The sequence below is a fragment of the Budorcas taxicolor genome, chromosome 9 (genome assembly GCF_023091745.1).
Source record: "Budorcas taxicolor isolate Tak-1 chromosome 9, Takin1.1, whole genome shotgun sequence".
In the NCBI taxonomy this organism is placed as follows: domain Eukaryota; kingdom Metazoa; phylum Chordata; class Mammalia; order Artiodactyla; family Bovidae; genus Budorcas; species Budorcas taxicolor.
Genome location: NC_068918.1, coordinates 51,228,529 through 51,251,844, shown reverse-complemented (window position 1 = coordinate 51,251,844; position 23,316 = coordinate 51,228,529). Strand labels below are relative to the sequence as shown.

General features: G+C 37.1%; 1 protein-coding gene across 1 annotated transcript in view; it reads right to left on the bottom strand.

Moving 5' to 3' along the window:
• MAP3K7 (mitogen-activated protein kinase kinase kinase 7) overlaps nucleotides 1–23,316 on the bottom strand; it is a 72,107-nt gene that overhangs the window by 5,795 nt on the left and 42,996 nt on the right. Inside the window, exons 13-16 of the mRNA XM_052645739.1 lie at nucleotides 19,749–19,813; nucleotides 10,739–10,844; nucleotides 6,189–6,250; nucleotides 5,397–5,512 (exon numbers count right to left, since the gene is read on the bottom strand). Of these exons, the coding sequence (XP_052501699.1) occupies nucleotides 5,397–5,512; nucleotides 6,189–6,250; nucleotides 10,739–10,844; nucleotides 19,749–19,813 (349 nt within the window). The remainder of the gene's footprint in view (nucleotides 1–5,396; nucleotides 5,513–6,188; nucleotides 6,251–10,738; nucleotides 10,845–19,748; nucleotides 19,814–23,316) is intronic.

The window sequence follows — 23,316 nt, the reverse complement described above, 5'->3', positions numbered from 1 at the left end:
TCAGAGAAATGCAAATCAAAACCACAATGAGGTACTATTTCAGGCCAGTCACAATGGCTGTGATCCAAAAGTCTACAAGCAATAAATGCTGGAGAGGGTACAGAGAAAAGGGAACCCTCGTACACTGTTGGTGGGAATGCTAACTAGTACAGCCACTATGGAGAACAGTGTGGAGAGTCCTTAAAAAATTGCAAATAGAACTGCCTTATGACCCATCAATCCCACTGCTGGGCATACACACTGAGGAAACCAGAACTGAAAGAGATACATGTACCCCAGTGTCCATCGCAGCACTGTTTATAATAGCCAGGACATGGAAGCAACCTAGATGTCCATCAGCAGATGAATGGATAAGAAAGCTGTGGTATATATACACAATGGAGTATTACTCAGCCATTAATACATTTGAATCAGTTCTAATGAGGTGGATGAAACTAGAACCTATTATACAGAGTGAAGTAAGCCAGAAAGAAAAACACCAATACAGTATACTAATGCACATATATGGAACTTGAAAGATGGTAATGATAACCCTGTATGCGAGACAGCAGAAGAGACACAGATGCATAGAACAGTCTTTTGGACTCTGTGGGAGAGGGAGAGGGTGGGATGATTTGGGAGAATGGCATTGAAACATGTATAATATCATATATAAAATGAGTCGCCAGCCCAGGTTCAATGCTTGATACTGGAGGCTTGGGGCTGGTACACTGGGACGACCCAGAGGGATGGTATGGGGAGGGAGGAGGGAGAGGGGTTCAGGATGGGGAACATGTGTATACCTGTGGTGGATACATGTTGATGTATGGCAAAACCAATGCAATATTGTAAAGTGATTAACCTCCAATTAAAATAAATAAAAAAAAGATTAAAACTGCCATATTTTTTATAGTGTCCCTCAATTCATCGTGTTTTTTTTTCTCCAGCATAGAATTCCTCTTTCAAATGATTAAAGTATGAAAACAGTACAGATTAAACATGTGACATAAGAAATAGCTTTTTTCCTTAACATAAAGTGTGACAAAATTCCATTATTCTACAGTTCACACAGTTTAATATTTAATCTATTTAGCTTTACCTTTAAAATGTTAAGTTGAATTCAAAATCATTGTATTAGAAAATTGTGAAAAAACCCTTTTTCTCCCTTCTTGAAAATACCACCATAAATCAGTGTCCAAGGAGTAAAATTTCATGAAGGTCATGTTTAAGAAAATGGAAACATTGTTTCTTAAGAATCTCTAGTAGAGAAGAATGGAAATGGGACTGTAATTCTTTAAAAGGGGAGAAAAGTAGTCTATTTCCCAGAGCAACCTGTGACTATTGAACTCCTCAGAAAAACACTCAGAGATGAAATAAAGCCCTCTAATATAGTCATTCTACTCTCTGAAACATACACCTGGAGAGACTATATCTACCAAAATGTTTCTAAGATAAAGCACAACTAAACATTAGTAAATCAAATTATTTTACCTGTGTCCAAGGACAATAAATCCGTTTACCAATAAATCTAAATAGCTTTTAACTTTAAAATTCTAAGGACATAAAATATATGGTTAAGAGCACCTATTTATTTCCCTTATGTCTTGCTAATATAATAAAATTCAGTCAAGAGTTCAGCTGTACATGGAAAATTAGCCAGGGGTGTTTAAAAAACATAAACATAGAAGATTCTTTAAAAAACTAGGACTAAAACTACCATATGACCCAGCAATCCCACTCCTAGGCATATACCCTGAGGAAACCAAAACTGAAAAAGACACATGTATCCCATTCATTGCAGCACTATTTACAATAGCTAGAACATGGAAGCAACCTAGACGTCCATTGACAGATGAACAGATAAAGAAGTTGTGGTACATAAACACAATGGAATATTACTCAGCCATAAAAACGAATGCATTTGAGTCAGTTCTGATGAGGTGGATGAACCCAGAACCTATTATACAGAGTGAAGTGAGTCAGAAAGAGATAGGTAATATGGTATTCTAATGCATATATATATGGAATCTATAAAAATGGTACTGAAGAATTAGGGCCGCAATGGAGAAACAGAAATAGAGAATAGACTTATGGACATGGGGAGAGGGGAGGAGAGGGTGAGATGTATGGAAAGAGTAACCTAGAAACTGACATTACCATATGTAAAACAGATAGCCAATGGGAATTTGCTGTGTGGCTCAGGAAACTCAAACAGGGGATCTGTATCAATCTAGAGGGGTGGGATGGGGAGGGAGATGGGAAGGAGGTTCAAAAGGGAGGGGATATATGTATACCTATGGCTGATTCATGGTGAGGTTTGACAGAAAGCAACAAAATTCTGTAAAGCAATTATCCATTAATAAAAAAATAAAAAAGAAAAGAAAAAACATAAACATAGAGAAAAGCTCCACATGAGAAATATACTTCATGATTAATACTAAGAATTACGGTTTTCATGTCTTTAAACAATACTGCACCTTCAGTTCAGTTAGGTTCAGTCACTCAGTCGTGTCCAACTCTTTGCGACCCCATGAATTGCAGCACGCCAGGCTTCCCTGTCCATCACCAAACCCGGAGTTCACTCAGACTCATGTCCATCGAGTCAGTGATGCCATCCAGCCATCTCATCCTCTGTCGTCCCCTTCTCCTCCTGCCCCCAATCCCTCCCAGCAGCAGAGTCTTTTCCAATGAGTCAACTCTTCGCATGAGGTGGCCGAAGTACTAGAGTTACAGCTTTAGCATTATTCCTTCCAAAGAACACCCAGGGCTGATCCTCAGAATGGGCTGGTTGGATCTCCTTGCAGTCCAAGGGACTCTCAAGAGTCTTCTCCAACACCACAGTTCAAAAGCATCAATTCTTCGGCGCTCAGCCTTCTTCACAATCCAACTCTCACATCCATACATGACCACTGGAAAAACCATAGCCTTGACTAGACGGACCTTAGTTGGCAAAGTAATGTCTCTGCTTTTGAATATACTATCTAGGTTGGTCATAACTTTTCCTCCAAGGAGTAAGCGTCTTTTAAAATTTAATGGCTGCAGTCACCATCTGCAGTGATTTTGAAGCACAAGAAAATAAAGTCTGACACTGTTTCCCCATCTATTTCCCATGAAGTGATGGGACCAGATGCCATGATCTTCATTTTCTGAATGTTGAACTTTAAGACAACTTTTTCACTCTCCTCTTTCACTTTCATCAAGAGGCTTTTGAGTTCCTCTTCACTTTCTGCCATAAGGGTGGTGTCATCTGCATTATCTGAGGTTATTGATATTTCTCCCGGCAATCTTGATTCCAGGTTGTGCTTCAGCGTTTCTCATGATGTACTCTCCATAGAAGTTAAATAAGCAGGGTGACAATATACAGCCTTAACGTACTCCTTTTCCTGTTTGGAACCAGTCTGTTGTTCCATGTCCAGTTCTAACTGTTGCTTCCTGACCTGCATACAGATTTCTCAAGAGGCAGGTCAGGTGCTCTGGTATTCCCATCTCTTTCAGAATTTTCCACAGTTTATTGTGATCCACACAGTCAAAGGCTTTGGCATAGTCAATAAAGCAGAAATAGATGTTTTTCTGGAACTCTCTTGCTTTTTCCATGATCCAGCGGATGTTGGCAATTTGATCTCTGGTTCCTCTGCCTTTGCTAAAACCAGCTTGAACATCAGGAAGATCACGGTTCACGTATTGCTGAAGCCTGGCTTGGAGAATTTTGACTAGCATGTGAGATGAGTGCAACTGTGTGGTAGTTTGAGCGTTCTTTGGCATTGCCTTTCTTTGGAACTGGAATGAAAACTGACCTTTTCCAGTCCTGTGGCCACTGCTGAGTTTTCCAAATTTGCTGGCATATTGAGTGCAGCACTTTCACAGCATCATCTTTCAGGATTTGAAACAGCTCAACTGGAATTCCATCACCTCCACTAGCTTTGTTCGTAGTGATGCTTTCTAAGGCCCACTTGACTTCACATTTCAGGATGTCTGGCTCTAGATTAGTGACCACACCATCATGATTATCTGGGTCGTGAAGATCTTTTTTGTACAGTTCTTCTGTGTATTCTTGCCACCTCTTCTTAATATCTTCTGCTTCTGTTAGGTCCAGACCATTTCTGTCTTTTATCGAGCCCATCTTTGCATGAAATGTTCCCTTGGTATCTCTAATTTTCTTGAAGAGATCTCTAGTCTTTCCCATTCTGTTCCTCTATTTCTTTACATTGATCGCTGAAGAAGGCTTTCTCATTTCTTCTTGCTCTTCTCTGGAACTCTGAATTCAGATGCTTATGTTTCCTTTTCTCCTTTGCTTTTTGCCTCTCTTCTTTTCGTAGCTATTTGTAAGGCCTCCCCAGAGCGCCATTTTGCTTTTTTGCATTTCTTTTCCATGGGGATGGTCTTGATCCCTGTCTCCTGTACAATGTCACGAACCTCATTCCATAGTTCATCAGGCACTCTATCTATCAGATCTAGGCCCTTAAATCTATTTCTCACTTCTACTGCATAATCATAAGGGATTTGATTTAGGTCATACCTGAATGGTCTAGTAGTTTTCCCTACTTTCTTCAATTTAAGTCTGAATTTGGTAATAGTCAGGTCCAGGAGTCAAGGCAAATTGGAAGTGGTCAAACAAACGATGGCAAGAGTGAACGTTGACATTCTAGGAATCAGCGAACTAAAATGGACTGGAATGTGTGAATTTAACTTAGATGACCATTATATCTACTACTGTGGACAGGAATCCCTCAGAAGAAATGGAGTAGCCAACATGGTCAACAAAACAGTCCGAAATGCAGTACCTGGATGCAATCTCAAAAACGACAGAATGATCTCTGCTCGTCTCCAAGGCAAACCATTCAATATCACAGTAATCCAAGTCTATGCCCCAACCAGTAACGCTGAAGAAGCTGAAGCTGAATGGTTTTATGAAGACCTACAAGACCTTTTAGAACTAACATCCAAAAAAGATGTCCTTTTCATTATACGGGACTGGAATGCAAAAGTAGGAAGTCAAGAAACACCTGGAGTAACAGGCAAATTTGGCCTTGGAATGTGGAATGAAGCAGGGCGAAGACTAATAGAGTTTTGCCAAGAAAATGCACTGGTCATAGCAAACACCCTCTTCCAACATCACAAGAGAAGACTCTAGACAGGGACATCACCAGATGGTCAACACCGAAATCAGATTGATTATATTCTTCACAGCCAAAGATGGAAAAGCTCTATACAGTCAACAAAAACAAGACCAGGAGCTGACTGTGGCTCAGATCATGAACTCCTTATTACCAAATTCAGACTGAAATTGAAGAAAGTAGGGAAAACCGCTAGACCATTCAGGTATGACCTAAATCAAATCCCTTATGATTATATTGCACCTTAACAGATTTTAAACTCAAAATACCAATTATTTACTTTTATTCATAAAAGATACTTACTTTCTCTGTAATAACAATGCAATTTCTGTTTGGACTTTCATGTATTCCTGTGCCATCTTACAATGCTGTTCAAACACTGCCATAGATTCTTTGGAGTTTGGGCATGGTGCTAGAGGCTGGAAATAAATCACAAATGTTAAAAACATAATTAAATCAAATCTCAATATCTATTTGAGCGTTAAGACAGAGACTGTAATAAGCCTTTTATAGCACTGAAGCAATGATCTTTTAAAAATAAGCGTTAAATAAACCAGGCCTAGAAAATCTCGGTGTCCTTTTGTCAGTGTTAACTCAGATCTTAAATTTATACTTGCTGTTTTCAAACTTTTGAACCATGACTACAATACTCTTGACCTCTGGTTTTACATTTCAGTTGCCAAACTTTATTATACTGAAAGATGTTTACAGCTCTCACACTCAGGCAGAGAAGTGTATTACTTATATTTTAGTCACTATGAACATGCCAATGTATCACAAAATCTATTAAGGAGAAATGAGCTTACATGAGTTTTAAATTTTAATACACTAACAATGAAGAGCCAAGACCTATTCTTGGCAGCTGAACAAAGATATGAGTATTTTAAGGTGATTGTTGGATTAGAAACATATGATTCTGGCAATCTCACTGACTTGAGAATCAATTATTTCAATTTGATTTTTAAAAGTTTAAGGAGGCCAACTGAAAGCATAAATAAATGCACACACTATGACAAATAAGAACACAACCACCAGCTTTAAAGACAAACTTCTCTAAAAAGGAAAAAGGAAACCGCTGAGAAAGTACTCCTTTACCTGTAGTTGGTGATCCAGTGTAAGATAAGCCATTGGGATGGAATTATCTGATCCATTGGTATCTGGAATTACAGCATGTGTTTTATTTATTTTCTGTCATAAATAATTAAAAACAAAAAGCAAGAAAGCAGATGATTGTTTTTCCTAGAGGAAAGTTATTGCTACTGGTAATGTTTTATTTCTAAAGGTAAACAGATGACATCCAATTACAGATAATTAGCGTACAACCATACTCTCATGCCTACAATTTAAGGTGGCTATGAACTGAACATCATATATTAAAGCATGTAAGCCCTTGTTTAATTAAAATCAAAAACAGTCGTATGGGACCTTTATATTTTAAATTCAGTCTTATGGACTCTACCTAACCAAGCCTCACATTCCTTCTCTCCTTGATCACGTTAAGTTTACTATAAGGCTATGTCAACTCCAGCAATTATCAGTGTTCCTTCACAGGGAAAGGGGGAAAGCAAGAGGCACATTCTTTTCCAGTGGGTCATCCTCAGTTAGCAAAGATTCTAACTGTCCATCCCACTCCTGCCAATGAGAATCACTGCAGAGAACGAGAGGTGTTACTGATGGGAGTGTATTACACACATGGACAGCATGACAAGTGTGATTTAATGTCATGTCAAAAAACAATTAAATGGGTTAACTCAAATAACCAACCAGCCAATTTATCAAAATATCTGAACACACAAGTTTTGTCTGTATTTCAAAAAGAGGTAAAACTGCCACAGCAACTTGCTGGAGAAGCATGGCTCGCTCTCTTCCCAATATGAACATGTATGTACGTTTCCAGGAGCAGGAAGGATAACTGGGAGGTAATATAGACTTTCCTATTTCAGAAGTAGCTGCTTCCCCAGTATTAACAGAGAATAAATGAGTTAAGCAAGTGAGCTATTCACTCTTTTTCTGCTAGAGACTCCAGGAAAGAGTGGTAGAGACGAAGGCAAGGTCAGGAAGACATCCAGGCACTTCCTCAAATACAATAAAAAACTAAGACAGTTAGATGGTTCAATAACCTCCTAAGTTACTGCTGACTGATATTCCAGTTTTTTTTTTTTTAAGCCGCTGAGAATGTGTTTTCAAATAACTCCAAAAGCTAAGCTAATTCAGAGCAGATGAGATAACGTATTTAAGAAATACCATGCAGTGCTAGCTAGTCTCTGGGGAAGACTCAACACATGGCGCTGGTTCTTCTTTTTTAATTATTGTCTTTGATACTAGGCGAAGAATTGGGAAAACAGGGCAATTTAACATATTCAAGTTTACATTTCAGATTTAAAAAGTCATGTTAAACTGCTGCTGTTGTTTAGTTGCTAAGTTGTGTGCTGGAGTTCAATAAAGAAGGAATAACAGAGTATTGCCTTAGAGCTTTTACCCTAAAATCATATACTAATGCAAAGGCTTTTTTTTGAAACAGCTAAACAAGAAATACATTTATTTCTCTGATGAAACCCCTCCCCACCCCCTACAATAGTTTCAAATAATGCCTCCACTGAATACTGCTTTTCACAAAATTAAACTTATTAAGTGATTTCCTCTGAACTTACTGGAAAAATTAAGTGTCTTCAAATTTCTTTAATTTAATATTTCCACTCTTATCACTCTTTCTTAAATCTTTGATACTTCATATATCATATTTAATCAGTCCCCTTTCCCCAATAAGTATTTCAGAATTAAACATATCAATGTTTCACAGTACTGTTGGGGTTAAAAAAAAAAGTCCAAGGATTGTGCTATTTTCAAACAATTTTAAAGCCCTCTGATGGTGGGAATTAAGGTCCTTTACTAAATTTCATCTGTTCTCTGAATCCAAGAAGTGAGATTTCACCTTCTCACTTAAAATTGAAATTTAGCTTTCAGTTTCTGGTTACAAGGCTTTCCTGATAGCTCAGTTGGTAAAGAATCTGCCTGCAATGCAGGAGACCTGGGTTCGATCTTCAGGTTGGCAAGACCCGCTGGAGAAGGGAATGGCTACCCACTCCAGTACTCTGGCCTAGAGAATTCCATGGACTGTACAGTCCATGGGGTCACAAAGAGTTGGACATGACTGAGCAACTTTTACTTTCTGGTTTTAAGACAGCAAGGTTATTCCATGAAAGTTTGTCTTATAATGTTTTAATTGCTGATCAAATCTAACCTCTTTTCCTAAATATCAGAATTCATATTGAGTTGGTTAAGTTAGGTAAAACCTCTCGTCCAGTCTCTTAAACACGAAACTTATCACTATCTCATATTCTCTAAATATATGATCCCTTCAACTGGAATGCTGTCTTCTCCTTTCTGCTTTATGACTAAATAATAAATCTCATTATTTTTTTTAAAAAAAGTCATGGACTATGCCAGGTCTTATCTATAACTAGTAAAACACTCAGCTTATACTGTAAATGTAGCAGTCTGGTACATACCATGATGAGTTTACTTTTAATGTGTCAGTACCATGACTCTAATCAGAATACAAACAAATGGGGCATGATTTATGTTTCAATCTTTGCGAAGTACTAGGTCCAGGACCATCTCTTGAGCGAGTGTCCCCTCACCACTGTGGCACCCTCTACTGGATCCAAGTATCTCTCTTACTAGCTGCTCTTGGGTATGCCCAATATACCACAAGTAGAAACCCGTATTACAAGAGCACTATGCATTAAAATTATTATTTTGTTCTTTTCCGCTGAAAAACACAAAAAACTGCTGCCCTAAATTAAAAAACCCAATTAACTAGGTTGTTTTAACTTAACATATGCACTTCTACATTTTTTTCTTGGTCAGTAGGCCTTGAAAGAAAAAGGTTTTACCTGTCTCCTCCCTACAATTTATTCTGTTAGCTTCATTATCAATATTTTTCTTAGAAACAGTGCAAAGCTGAACTTTATTATTTACAAACTTAAACCAGATTCTCAATACCTAAAATTATATTCAAAATTATTTAAAAACAATAACCATACATTTATAGTATATTTCACAGCAGAGATGAAATTTAGTTGATACTGCAACCTGGACTTACGTATGATGTCTAGCTATTGGTATTTCGTGGTATTTTAGGTTCCAGAAAAGGAACAAAAAGAGATGGAAGTTGGAAGTAGAAGAACACATGAAATGGAATCACGGCAGTTAAATGAGAGAGATGCAGGAGAACCTTGATTTTACCCTCATGAATTCACTACCTGCCCCACTTTGGGATGTCTAGGTTAGTCCAGGCTGAAATGAGGAGACCCAGCAAATGCTGTGATGCCAGGGCAAGTACACCCTCATTGAAGGATGTGTCAATCAAAAAGAGCTACTACTCCCTGAATGTTAACAGTCAAATCTGTCAAGATCATTTCCCTGTCCCTTTCTGAGGAGAAGCATGTCATGATAAACATGTGCTGAGTAGTGGCGAATGTTCTGGGCAACGGAGGCTGGGCTGTGATGGGAGTGAAATTTAGGAGTTTTTGCCACCACTAAATTTAAACTTTCTAAAACTAGGGAGTACACCCAAGGCTAAATATAGTTCTATCTTACATGACACAGAGAAAAGCCACCCAGTTAATTTTTTAAAATTACATTATGAACTTGATGATACCATGTCAAATATCTAAAAATACTTATAAGCAGAATTTCAGTTTGTAAAGACAGAAAGCTGACTTTTTAATTTCAATTTAATCACCATTATTAATTCCATTGTTGATCTGATATAAAATCCCAAATGGTTTAGTTTTTCGAGGTCTAAGAGATCATCTTCCCTCTCTGACACAATAACATATAAATAATTTTCATAGAAGAATATTCTGCATGTTTATCAAGGTATCCTCTTAATGCTAAAGAAAAGTTAATTTTCTTATGGCACATAATTTCCTGGTTACCCATAATGAAACTATTTCATTACTACCTTCAGACAGATTTTAATTCTTATATTCTGATTTTGATTAGTTAAGTTATTCATGTTGGGGAGTTTTAATAACTCTTACAGGCCTTTAAAAATCTATTTAACAGACTATTTATGTGACTGAAGTGAGGTCTCCCTCTCAGTTAAAAATGATTCAAAAGGTCAAAGGTCAGAAAAAAATATTTTTTTTCTTACCGAGGTACACAATATCTTGTATTTTTAAAACAAAACACTAAGATGAAGATGATTACTTTGACCATCTTGTTTTGTTATTCAAAAGATGAGAGTTTACTACCATCATTACTACCAGAAGGATAGACTGTAATAAAAAATCAGATTGAAACATCAAGAAGAGAGTATCTTCCTACTTAAAAAATCCCCAAACAAACCATCTTCAAAATACAGGTTTAGTATGGGGGACGCAGGGGTAGAACCACATGAGGAAAAGCAGTTTCTGTCTTAATAGTCAAAAAGATATTTTAAAATTTATTGCTAAATATTTTATTTTAGGATTTTATTAATAGGAAATATTTTATTAATATTTTATTTTAGGATTTTATTAATAGGAAAATCTAACTACAGTATAATGCCAGTCTTTATAAACACTAGACTAATCACATGATTAAATGAACATAAACATGACAGATTCAACTTCATAATGAGGAAATAAACTGGTCACCTGTGGAATCATCAGGGGTCCATGGATGACTGCGAGCTGGCTTTTCTGAGGTTGGTCCTGAGGTAGTGATCATTCTGACGCTAGGACTGGATGACCTACTGCTCACCTGTAGGAAGAAATAACAGGAGGAACAAAGTGTGATTTTGATATAAAAACAAAAACAAGAGAAAATTTCCATTCTCAGGCAAAGGAAAGACTTCTATTTTTATCAGAAGAGGTTCTAAAACACTTGCAAGAAATCAAATAGATCCTCTGGGAATATTATATTAATATATGTATGCTAACATTTTATATCCATTCACACATAATATCTCTTAGAAACCAATAAGCTTGCAAGAAAGTAAGGGAAAGGCTCTGAGACCAGAAATAAAGTCTAGCAAGTGCTTAAGCTGCTAGCCCTGAGCATTTCAGCTGAACCCCAATGGGCTGGAGCATCTGTTCTGACTGCCTGCTATCCTCAGAGGAACAGGCGCAAAGTTTGGGGTCTTTGCACAATGGGAGTAGGACTGGAGAACCTCCCGCTTAAAGCTAAACCCAAGCAGGCCTCATTCTCAGTGAACTAGAAAAACAAAGCAACAAAGCCTACCCTACAAAAGCGGTAACAAGTAAATCTGTCGACCTTAAGTGGCAGCTCTGGGTACAGGGTAGAAAATGTAGCTGCCATCAATCAATAAAAGATTTCCAAACTTGATGGAAGATATAACAAATTCCAACCATAATAAAGCCCAAGCAGAAAAACATAAGGAGAAAACCTACATTACAGAGTTAAACACAGGCCATATTACAGTCAAATTCTAGAAAACAAAGAAAATAGAAGACAGTAAAATGCAGCCAGAGTGAAAAGATCATCCATGAAGGAATACTAGTTAGATCCTCAGCAGCAACAAGGAAGACAGAAGCAGAATATGTTCAAACTGCTGAAAGAAAACAACTGTCACCCTAGATTTGTTCAGTCATCAAAAATGGCAAGAATGAGGTCAAAATAACATTCTCAGATGAACAAAACCTGAGGTTACCACCCACAGACTCTTATCAAAAGAATTTACCATCCTGGTGAGATCTTTTGATACTCTTGTGATATATAAAAGGGTCCAAAAACCAAACTATGCTCACAGTAAAAACCTGACCTTCATAAAAAGCAAGTTTGGTGTAAACATACTTGTGAACCCCATGCTTCAAAAGGGATTCCCAGGTGGCACAGTGGTAAGGAATCCGCCTATCAATGCAGGAGACATAAGAGATGCAGGTTCAATCTCTGGGTCAGGAAGATCCCTTGGAGGAGGATATGGCAACCCACTCCAGTATTCTTGCCTGGAGAATCCCATGGACAGAGGAGCCTTGCAGGCTATAGTCCATAGGGTCGCAAAGAGTTGGACACAACTAAAGTGATTTAACACACACACACACACACACACACACACACACACGCTTAACAAAAGGGATCATGCATTCTTTTCAAGCACCCATGGAACACTTTTGCAAAATGATAAAAATGCTCACTAAGCAGCAGATAATTAGGTTGTTGTAACTATAAGATGGGAATATATGAGTAGACTTGTAGCACCTAACAATTCTTTTCCTAGTTCAAAATTACAGTTCTTTTACAAAACATAGACACTGACCAAGCCTGGTCACAAAGGTATTTTTCTCTTTGGGTGTATTTACAGGCTGTTCAGACATGAACTCCAACTTGGGCCTGAAATGCTTTATATTACTCTTAAAGTCTGTGATTCCTCAAAAACATGCAAATCTCCTAAGGGCATAGATCATGTGTATTTTTCTACTGGTCACTCCAGGATTAAGGAGATTGCTGAATACATCATATAATGAATAAAAACCACATACATGGTAAAGAACCATATAATAAAGACTCATTAAATAATAACACAAGCTTTTGGTATTCAGATGTAAGACTGGTGTTTAGGTTTATTTACCACTGATAGGAAGAAAAGTTCTGACCAACCTAGATAGCATATTCAAAAGCAGAGACATTACTTTGCCGACTAAGGTCCGTCTAGTCAAGGCTATGGTTTTTCCTGTGGTCATGTATGGATGTGAGAGTTGGACTGTGAAGAAGGCTGAGCGCCGAAGAATTGATGCTTTTGAACTGTGGTGTTGGAGAAGACTCTTGAGAGTCCCTTGGACTGCAAAGAGATCCAACCAGTCCATTCTGAAGGAGATCAACCCTGGGATTTCTTTGGAAGGAATGATGCTAAAGCTGAAACTCCAGTCCTTTGGCCACCTCATGCATTGGAAAAGACTCTGATGCTGGGAGGGATTGGGGGCAGGAGGAGAAGGGGACGACAGAGGATGAGATGGCTGGATGGCATCACTGACTCGATGGACGTGAATCTGAGTGAACTCCAGGAGATGGTGATGGACAGGGAGGCCTGGCGTGCTGCAATTCATGGGGTCGCAGAGTCGGACATGCCTGAGCGACTGAACTGAACTGAACCACTGATATATATTAAGAATGAAAATATACACCATAGAGAATGGTGATGAAATAATCAACTGTTATTTTTAGAATGCTGTTAACCTCTGTAAACAAATAGATATGACATTATTCCTCAGTCCTTTAACCTTCTTTGTCTGAAAGCCAAGTCTTGATTTAATAAGAGTACAGTGATATGACCACAGTTATAATTTCTACTGCAAATACAGAGCAATTTTTCTTCAGAGTGCTAGAAGAAGAGGGTTTCAGTCAGCCTAATTTTATGTCAATATTTTAAATATAAATATTTGTGACATGTGAGAACCAGTATCAGTTGTGAGAAATTAAACAAGATAAAATACAAAGAATGAATTCTGTACACTAAAAAAAAAGGGTCACTGAGTATGTGGTATTAAAACAAATAATCCCACTTGAACCTAGTACGAATTATTATATTCCTTAAACTTAAATCTTTTCCAAGAGAATTCTTTGCTACTTTATTTCCCTCGTCTCGTCTCATGCACACACTCACGAGTTCTACTTCAGATTTCCCAGGAGTTATAAAACTAAGAAATAAGGCTAATATTTTTAGGTCATCTCAAAACTGGTCTTTCCTCAAGGCTATACGAAAAGCTACAACTTAAATTTAAATCCATAAATTAACTAAACCAGTCTTTATATTTCAAGGAATGAGCATCTCAACAAGTAACACAATGTGCTAACATTTGTATTAAAAAAAAACGAACTAAAGAAATATTCAAAAGCAAACCATACCTATATTTTTTGAATACCTGAAAAAATCCAAGGCATAAATCAGGACAGGTAATACTTTGATAATTTAAAAAAAGTATCAAACTGCTGGCAATTGAGTATGAAGGAAGTCTTATTTTTATAGTAGCTGTTTAAAAAAAAAAAATCACTGATGGCCATAAATGCTCTGAAACTACTAAAACTCATTTAGGTTGCTCCTTCCTTCAAGACATTTACAATTTCCTTCAAGACATTTATAATTCCTTTATTCTCAAAGGAACGGAAAAGTTCAGTAAGAAATATAGAGAAACTTGACTTACCACAAGGACTGGCTATGAAAGTGGTTATGAGGGTTCAGAAATGCCACACAGCAATTTAAGGAAGCAAAAGAATACTAAGCCAAATTTAAACTGCAGGGCGAGTGACCATCAGTAGACACGAACCCAAACTGGACTTGGACCAAAACTTTATAAAAAGGAATTGGGAGTTATTTACCAACAAAAATAAAGCTTTGCTTTTTATGTTTCACCTGAAAGATTGGGAAAATATTTTCATAAATCAAGAATCTACGGCCAGGGTTACTGGTTAGACTGACATCTGAAAGCTATTTAAAACCCTCAGGAATCATCTTAGTTGCTAAAATTATAGGAGCACGAAACACAGAGATTAAATGTTGATTTATATGATATTTTTGTGAAGTAACATCTGAAGAGCATAAATATTCAACAGAAATGGATATCAGTAGGTAATGTGGATTTACAAGAGTACTTACTCCATCACGATAATCACTAATTAATTAAATCTAAAATATTCTTTTTAATCCAAAATTATGGGCTCAATCTAATTCTGGCTTCACCACAGTTTATTACAAGACAAATTTTAGAATTTTATTTTTCTTATATGGTCTTTAAATTCTCCAATAGGAAGGTACACTATGAATTAGGAATTTTTAGGAAATATAATTATGTAGGCTTCTGATTTAGAGCTTGAACAGAACATTATTATAGACAAAAGAAATAGTATGAAAAATTGTATTCCGTAACTAAATAATGACAATGTATGATAGTACATCTCTAGATATGTGACAGAAGGCCTTTAAAGCAGACACTTTCTATAGTCTCTGTACAGAAGCTTCCCTTATGATACAGAAAGAAACGAATGCCAACGGATTTTACATCTTTTCAAGTAGTAGTTCTGCTTTATTTTTCTATAGTACTATAGTGAGAATATGTGGTAAGAGAGCTGGAAGGCACAAGATGGGGGCAGGCATACAAGCATGTACCAAGCATCTACTGGTGTGTCTGGCACTTTCACATGTTGTAAGAACCCTGGGGGGTGGACATTATTGACCCCACTAGTAGATAATGTTGAAGCTCAGGGAAATGAAGGACTTGCTCAAAGCCATCTATCAGGTCAGTGAAGGTAGATTCTTGAGTTCACACAAAAATTAGTATGTCTGGTTCTCTGAATAATCACAATCGTATCATACTGCAGCTGTAATCTGTCATTGACTGCAGCACCCTCCAAGAGAAATCTTGAAAACAGATCTAGAAATTTATTATCACGGAGGATTAGCCTTGCTTAAAAATACGGTAAAAAACTGATAAACAGTATTGAAATAATTAGTGATGATGCAGACCAAATGAAGCCAAAACACTTGAAAGTGAAGGGGTTTACCATGCACTGCATTCAGTTTTATATGCAAGACAGAACGATAGAGTGTAGAGTTTGTGTGCTTTTGGAAGCAGATCTGGATTTAAAACTTGATTATAGCAAATACTAGCCAGTGCCAAGGGAAGTAAGACTTAGGTAAGTTTCTCTAAGGCTCAGTTTATCTATCTGCAAAATGGGGAAAATAAAAAGTACCAAATTTTCAGGTTAAAATGTCAATAACATATATTAAAGGCCTGGCAGTAAAGGCACAAAATGGGTGCACAGTAAATAAAAGGCAGTTGTTATTACTGAAGTTCTCCAGTTGATCTGGGTGTAAGTCTGATCTGCCCAAACAAGCTCCTGGGAGTCTGGGCCTTCTTGGTCTGTCAATGTACCCTGGTCAAAGCCTACCACGAATGCACCTACCTGTAGTGGAATGAGTTGGGTTTAGCATCTGTTGCTGCTGCTAAGTCGCTTCAGTCGTGTCCGACTCTGTGTGACCCCACAGATGGCAGCCCACCAGGCTCCCCTGTCCCTGGGATTTTCCAGGCAAGAACACTGGAGTGGGTTGCCATTTCCTTCTCCAAAGCATGAAAGTGAAAAGTGAAAATGAAGTCGGTCAGTTGTGTCTGACTCTTTGCGACCCCATGGACTGCAGCCTACCAGGCTCCTCCACCCATGGGATTTTCCAGGCAAGACTACTGGAGTGGGTTGCCATTGCCTTCTCCGTTAGTATCTGTTGCAGTAAAGCAAAGCACTCTCCCCGAGGCACTTTGGGGGTGTTTCTGTGATGGCACCCCACTCCAGTACTCTTGCCTGGAAAATCCCATGGACAGAGGAGCCTGGTAGGCTGCGGTCCACGGGGTCGCGAAGAGTCAGACACGACTGAGCAACTTCCCTTTCACTTTTCACTTTCATGCATTGGAGAAGGAAATGGCACCCCACTCCAGTGTTCTTGCCTGGAGAATCCCAGGGACGGGGGAGCCTGGTGGGCTGCCGTCTATGGGGTCGCATAGAGTCAGACACGACTGAAGTGACTTAGCAGCAGCAGACGGTAAAGCGTCTGTCTACAATGCGGGAGACCTGGGTTTGATCCCTGGGTCGGGAAGATTCTCTGGAGAAGGAAATGGCAACCCACTCCAGTACTCTTGCCTAGAAAATCCCATGGACAGAGGAGCCTGGTGTCCATGGGGTTGCAAAGAGTCGGACACGACTGAGTGACCTCACTTTCACTTACTAGAGGGTCTAGGCTTTCGGTGAGTGATTTGAAGGAGGCCACAAGGAAGAAGGGGTTCACTCTAGATTGGCTACTGTCAGAAAGTAGTGGCAGTTCTACCGGGAGGGCAGAGCAGAGTAAGGGTAAAGCTGGTAACTAGTAGAGGAGCAGCAGGCACTCATATCCGCCGAGAGAGGGCAGTGTTTGGTTTTCTGTGGGTGGCACAGTGATCTTGTTTTCCATCTGTGCTTAGACAACACTGTAAAATGGCCCTGTTTTGTCTCATTTTTCATGGTCTCAGAGTCACTTTGTCTACTGGTGTTCTGAGATACTGTTTATTTCGAGCTTCTAACAACACCAAGGCTTTAGTATGAGATCAGTTCCTCGACCAGGTGTGGCTTTTTTCTCAAATGGAGGCCAGATCCATTACATATGCTTAATGAGCTTCCTGAATTAATAAAAACCTCAGTTAATTTAAAACTGAGATGTATGCTGTGTGATTCAATCTTTTACATGAACATTACACAAGCACTTTTAATTAAGAAGCTTGCTATGTTCACCGTTCCTCCTCTCCATAGAAATGGCAGTACAAAAACTGCCGATTTTAGTTGACAGATGAAAAGTTTAAATGATTTTATTAAAATCAATCTTGAATCAAGAGTCAAAGTAGAAACACCTATCCGATCAGTTTCCTCTATGAGATATAATATTGAACTTCATCAGGAAACTCTCTTTTCCTCTGATGACTATACTGGCTGGGCAAATACTTTTATGTTCTTTATCAATTTCCACAGCCAAAACAAACCAAAAAAACCCCTATGCATCTGTTTAATCACTGCCTAGCCAGACTTAAAAAAAAACTATACCTTCAATTTTGAAAATCCAGATTTGCATACTTTTCCTCTCCAAATAATGATATTTTCATGAGTAACTAGAAAGATTTAATGGTCATTTATCATAAATAACATTTTCAAGGGAAAACGTTTTCATAGTATATTAAGATTACTATTTGTCACTCTCATCCCTAACTGGATATTAGGCATTTTAAGGTTGTCATACGTAAGTAATTCTGAATGAGTGGATCAATTTTAACACTGGCTAGGCAATGGTTGTACAGAACCTGTTTCACAACGAATTTTACCACTGTATCAAATAGCCCTTATTCTAAACCTTTGAAGTATTCAGTGACAATGCATGCAAGTCTGCCTCAGTTCCAGAGTTCTACTATCTCATGTACACATAAATATATACACAAATGGTAATGATCAAAGTCTCAGGTCATACAGGATTTGTGAGCAAATAAGTAAGGTTTGGTATGGTCAGGTCAGTCCTGAAATACAGTGATGCCTTTATCCTAGAACATAGAGAAAAAGCACTGGCAGATGCTCCTGAGCTGTCTTAGAGCAAGCCTCTCATTCTTAATCAAAGGGAGAATACTTTGCTAGAGTTTTTCATAACTGGAATGGCAATGGCAATAGTAAACAGCATTAAAAAGGCTGAGTTCATCAAACCTTTAAGGAATCAAAGCGAGTATCAGATGTCAAGCTATCTATTACTAAATGCCCTGATTAATGCTTGAAGTATTTGAGGGGGAGAGAGTGGGAAATTTCATTTAAAAGTTCTGAGATCTCACAAAAGCAGATATACTGAAAAAGATGCTATTAAATTAATAAAATTAAGATTTAGGATAACAATATCATAATAAATTAGTATTACACACATATTTATGCATCTATGTGTGTATATGCTTATATACATGCTTATGTGTGCATATGCACACAGCTGTGCATATATGAATCTGAAGGTGTGTGTGGGCATTATGAGAAATATTTCCAGATATAAGTGAAGATCAAAGATACTTATCATTTAAATATCTCAAGTAGTTTCTGTTAGTTAAGCTAGTTGATGGCTAGAAAAGGCTTTCAAATTTTTATTAACAACTACAAAGAATCTCTAAAATTTCAAGCATGCTATAAAAAAGAAGTAATAATAAAACATCTTTTAAGATGAAAAGTACTAACACATTTTACCAGAAATTAAATCACATTGGTTATAACACATAATCCTGTTATTTTTTATGTGGTATTTCTATCACTTCAGATGCATGCTACAGTATTAAAATTTATTTCAGCACAACTGAAAGCAAATCAACAACAAAACCTCATAATTAGTTCTCACTTCATTTTAAGAATATGATATAAATTATATATGTTAAGTATTGATGTAAATAATAAAAAAGGCAATGATTGCTACTTTTATATACTTGGTTGGTTAAACTCTGCACCTGTTCAATAATGGCTTAAACTGCAGCACTGTCTGGGACATCTTCAAAGAGGTAAGGGGAGTTTAGAAGAATATCCAGAAATATAAAGATGAAGAATAAAACCCGTAACAACTGGGATAGAAGCCCTGCTAGAGTTTATCCATCTGCTTAGTAAATACTGTCTTATGGATGTTTAAAAATGTATATCTAGAGTCAGACATGACTGAAGCGACTTAGCAGCAGCAGCAGCGGATATGACCAATTAAAAGATTAGTTAGAGTCCACCATGTATGGCAGTGCCTGTGACCCCAGAGAAGTGACATCTTTACTGGGGGAATACTTGATCTCTTTAGTAAAAAGGAGGTTAACACTGATGATATATTTTGGAGGACAGTGTTAATGACAAATTGTCCTAAGTACAAAACCGAATACTTCCTTATTAAAGCATATATGAAAACCACATAACACACACATGGCACTACTGAATTAACCAATCTCTTCTTAGATTCAAGTTAATAATGGCATCTATACTTTTTTCCCCTTACATATTTAAGTTGATGATAATGAATTTCTCCATTATCATTTTAGGTCAACTTATAAAGCTTATTTTGCAGAGGATACATACTCCAGTTAATTTTTGATTTGTGTCCATCACTCATCTTCAAAGACAGAGAATTCGAATATTAAGTCTTACCTGACCAGGATCTGTTCCAGTAACAGTCAAGTCTTGGATGGATCTACGTCTTGGCTGCCCGTTACCTTAAAAAAAAAAAAAAAAAAAAATTAAAATACTGAAATCTATTCAGAGACAAGAAGGGTTTAACTGCTACAGTAGGAAGTTGGAATTTGTTGCTCCTTGGATCTACACAGAATGTGAGAAAAAACAAGTGTGTTCATTGTTAAAAAAAGAGAAAGAAAGATGTAAGTAAAGAAAGAAACAGCTATAGTATTTTAACTCAAAAGTTGCTGGCTTACAATAAAGTGTGTCCTAATACAATAACCATTCCTACCACACGAAGAGCTGCTGAATTCTCTTCCACCATCTTCTGTCATGTGTTTAAATAGATGAATGCTTGGGGGCTGGGGCTGATGACGGCATCTATTTCAAGGGCCTTACGTTACAGTTTCTACAGCAAGACAGCTAGCAAGTTGTGAGCCATGACTGGCTTTAACCAACAGCAGTACCTTGTTCGTTTCAGAGCTTAAAAGGATGCTTAGGCTTGAATTTATTGCACTGAGTCACACTTACCTAATCCCATTAGTCTTTGTCAGAATCTAGTAATTTATTATTTGTGAACAACAACTCAATTCCTAGCGGAGATGAATGACTCTCATTCCGTTCTCAGATATACAGGTTGTTGAAATGGGCTAGTGTGTTAACTCTGCTTCAGGAACTTCCATGCTAAGCATAACTGACTTAAAACTCAGTTTATGAAAGAACTAGACAGATCTAAGTCTTCAGCAACATGGGGTGAACTGAACAATAGCTTCACTCAGCACTTCTATTTGGGAATAGGGCTGTTTACACAGTTATTTTCTAAGATGAGAGATCAGCTGTCTAAAAGGAAACACCAAAATACTATGAGTAACAGCTGACACAATAGTCAAAATTCTTTTGACTCTGAAGACTGTATTATGTAATAGTGGGCAGCGCTCAGACCACATACTCTAATAGTTGTGGCCTGATCAGCCAACAGTATTCATTTTTAAAATTTTATATCTCCATAACCTTCATTATCTTATTTTAAACCAACCAGCAATATATCCTAGCATCTTAACCAAGGTGAACCTACTATTTTGTACATACACTAAAAGGACCTTACAACAGAAGAATAATGTTTAATGCAATAGTACGTTCAGTGAATATAAAAACTCAAATTTATAGCTATCCTCAAAAGTATAACTCCAGTATTTAAAGGTATGTTTTAGAATTCTTTGCATAATCTTAAAGTTATTTCACATTTCATTTTATTCCAAGCTGCAACTTTCAATTACAAATTGACATAATAACTGCACATTTATGGAATCGGGCACACTAAGATATTTCTCTGAAAACTTTTAATTATCCCCACTTTCCTGAGAACAAAAAGGATCCCCACTACCATGACTAATGAGCAATTTCAGGCACATTTCATTCAACACAATCATTCTAAAATTAGCTGAGATGAGACAGGCTTGTAAAAGTGTCTGGAATTCTCTTTTCAGATTAGCAACATTTGTGAATCTGGGGAACCACCCAGCACATGTGTCTGAAAATCATTACATCACCATTGCAATAACAACAAAGACAAGCTCTAAGGGGACGGGGGGGGGGGGGGGGGGGAATAAAAAGTTTTAAGTAGGGGAAAGGAGAACTGACAGTTAACAGATGCCATAAAATGAGAAATCTTTAAGCTACAGCATGAGTCAAAAGCAAGCAATACTAGGCAATGCATTTTCATTAGCATAACCATGGCAGAAACCATCTGGCATACAGTTCAGACGAAGCAAAAAAGGATTGCAATCAACAAATACTTGTTGCTCCAATATTAAGTTTCAAGCCATAATTTAGAAATATGAATGTAAAAAACATCAAGCTCCTAGTATCACAAATGAAAATTACTGAGTGTGTGCTCAGTAAATTTAGACTGACTCTGAATTTTTTGCTAACTAAACACCAATTTAGAAACTCATTTACTTTACATTTTTTCATGAGTCTTTAATATGTGTATACCTGTATTAAACACAGCAGTATAAAGGAAAAAAGTAGAAATAAGGGACAATATGATATCATATTGTCAATGCTTAATCAAAAAATATGGAATTTATAAATGATGTCTTGAGTTTTTTAATCTGTAATGAATTTTGAAATGTTCAGGACTTCTGACAGGGAACAAAAGATATTTTAAAAAATAACTTTTCTAAGAGCAACAAAAGGAATATACTATATCCCTAAGCCCACCTTCTTCCCCACCCCTAAAAGGGTGGTTGGAACAGCAGCTAATAGGGCAATTGCTTTTACAACACAAACAAAATCCATCTCTCCAAAAAGCTGTTCTTTTTAAGTACAACTGATTTTCTGAGCTGGTATTTGAAAGTCATCAGAGTCCTTCCAGAGACCGCTGGCTTAGGTCCCAGAGGGTCATTCCTGTGGTTTTTCTTATCAGTTTCCTTACCTAAACTACTTACATTTTTCTAGGTTCCAACTTTCTGAAGACAAGATTCATGTAAAAATCAACACATTTTCTTGGAGACATCTCTTAATCAAAATGTTGGAAATTTTGATATTTGTTAAGTTTTGAATATTAAAAATTATGGGACACTTATCCTTTTTATATTTTAAAAAGTGATCTTGGTAGACTACAATAAGGTGGAAAGAGACTACCAAAACATTTCCTGTAAAGTTCTATGCACTTTCCTATTTAATTAGTCACAAATACAGAATTTTATTGAAGGAGCAGTGTCTGCACTTGGCAGAAGCAGATGTAATACATCTTAGAAGAGCTTTCCTTGGACCCCTGTGTCCCTAAACAAAGGCAGGTGTTAATGACACTATCTGTGCAAGGTAAGAACTTGAGATCTAGAAAAGCTCAATTCTTTTACCTCATGGTCTCCTCATGATGCTGCACTGTTTATCACTCAGCACTTTTCATATTTTAATTAACTACTTATCACACTTTTGGTAAATAACCAATATACAATAGAGCTCAGTGTACCTGACTGAAATTTAAAGTGAATGAATAGTCATTAAATTTTTCTCAGTTAAGAGATCTAAATGCAGCTGAAACCATAAGGACTCATTCAAGTTTCTTTTCAGTTTCAAGAGTATTATTAACAACAAATGTCAATTAAATTCAGAGACCTGGACAAAAATATTTTATGTGTATTAAGACTGACTCAACAAAACACTTGCATATTTAGCCTTCTCTAGCAAATCCTTAAGACAGTACGTAATGCTTTTCGGTCAAAGCGTTCTATCAGTTTAAAATGTTATACCATCTTATTCCAGGCTTAGAAATAACAAAAGGTACACTAGAGTCTCACTGTTCAAGTTTCTCAAACAGAAGTACATGAAGGCAATGCTAATCTGTAGAATAGAGGAGAAAAATTTCAAGTGTTTAAAATGAAGCCAAGTATTGTAATTTAGTCTGAACTTAAGAACCACTGAGTACGATACTATAGTAGTATTAACAAAAACTGTTTAAATATATTCTATAAAACCTTACAATTTAGCTTATTTTAAAAAGTTATCTTTTATACTAAAATTAACAACAGTTATCAAT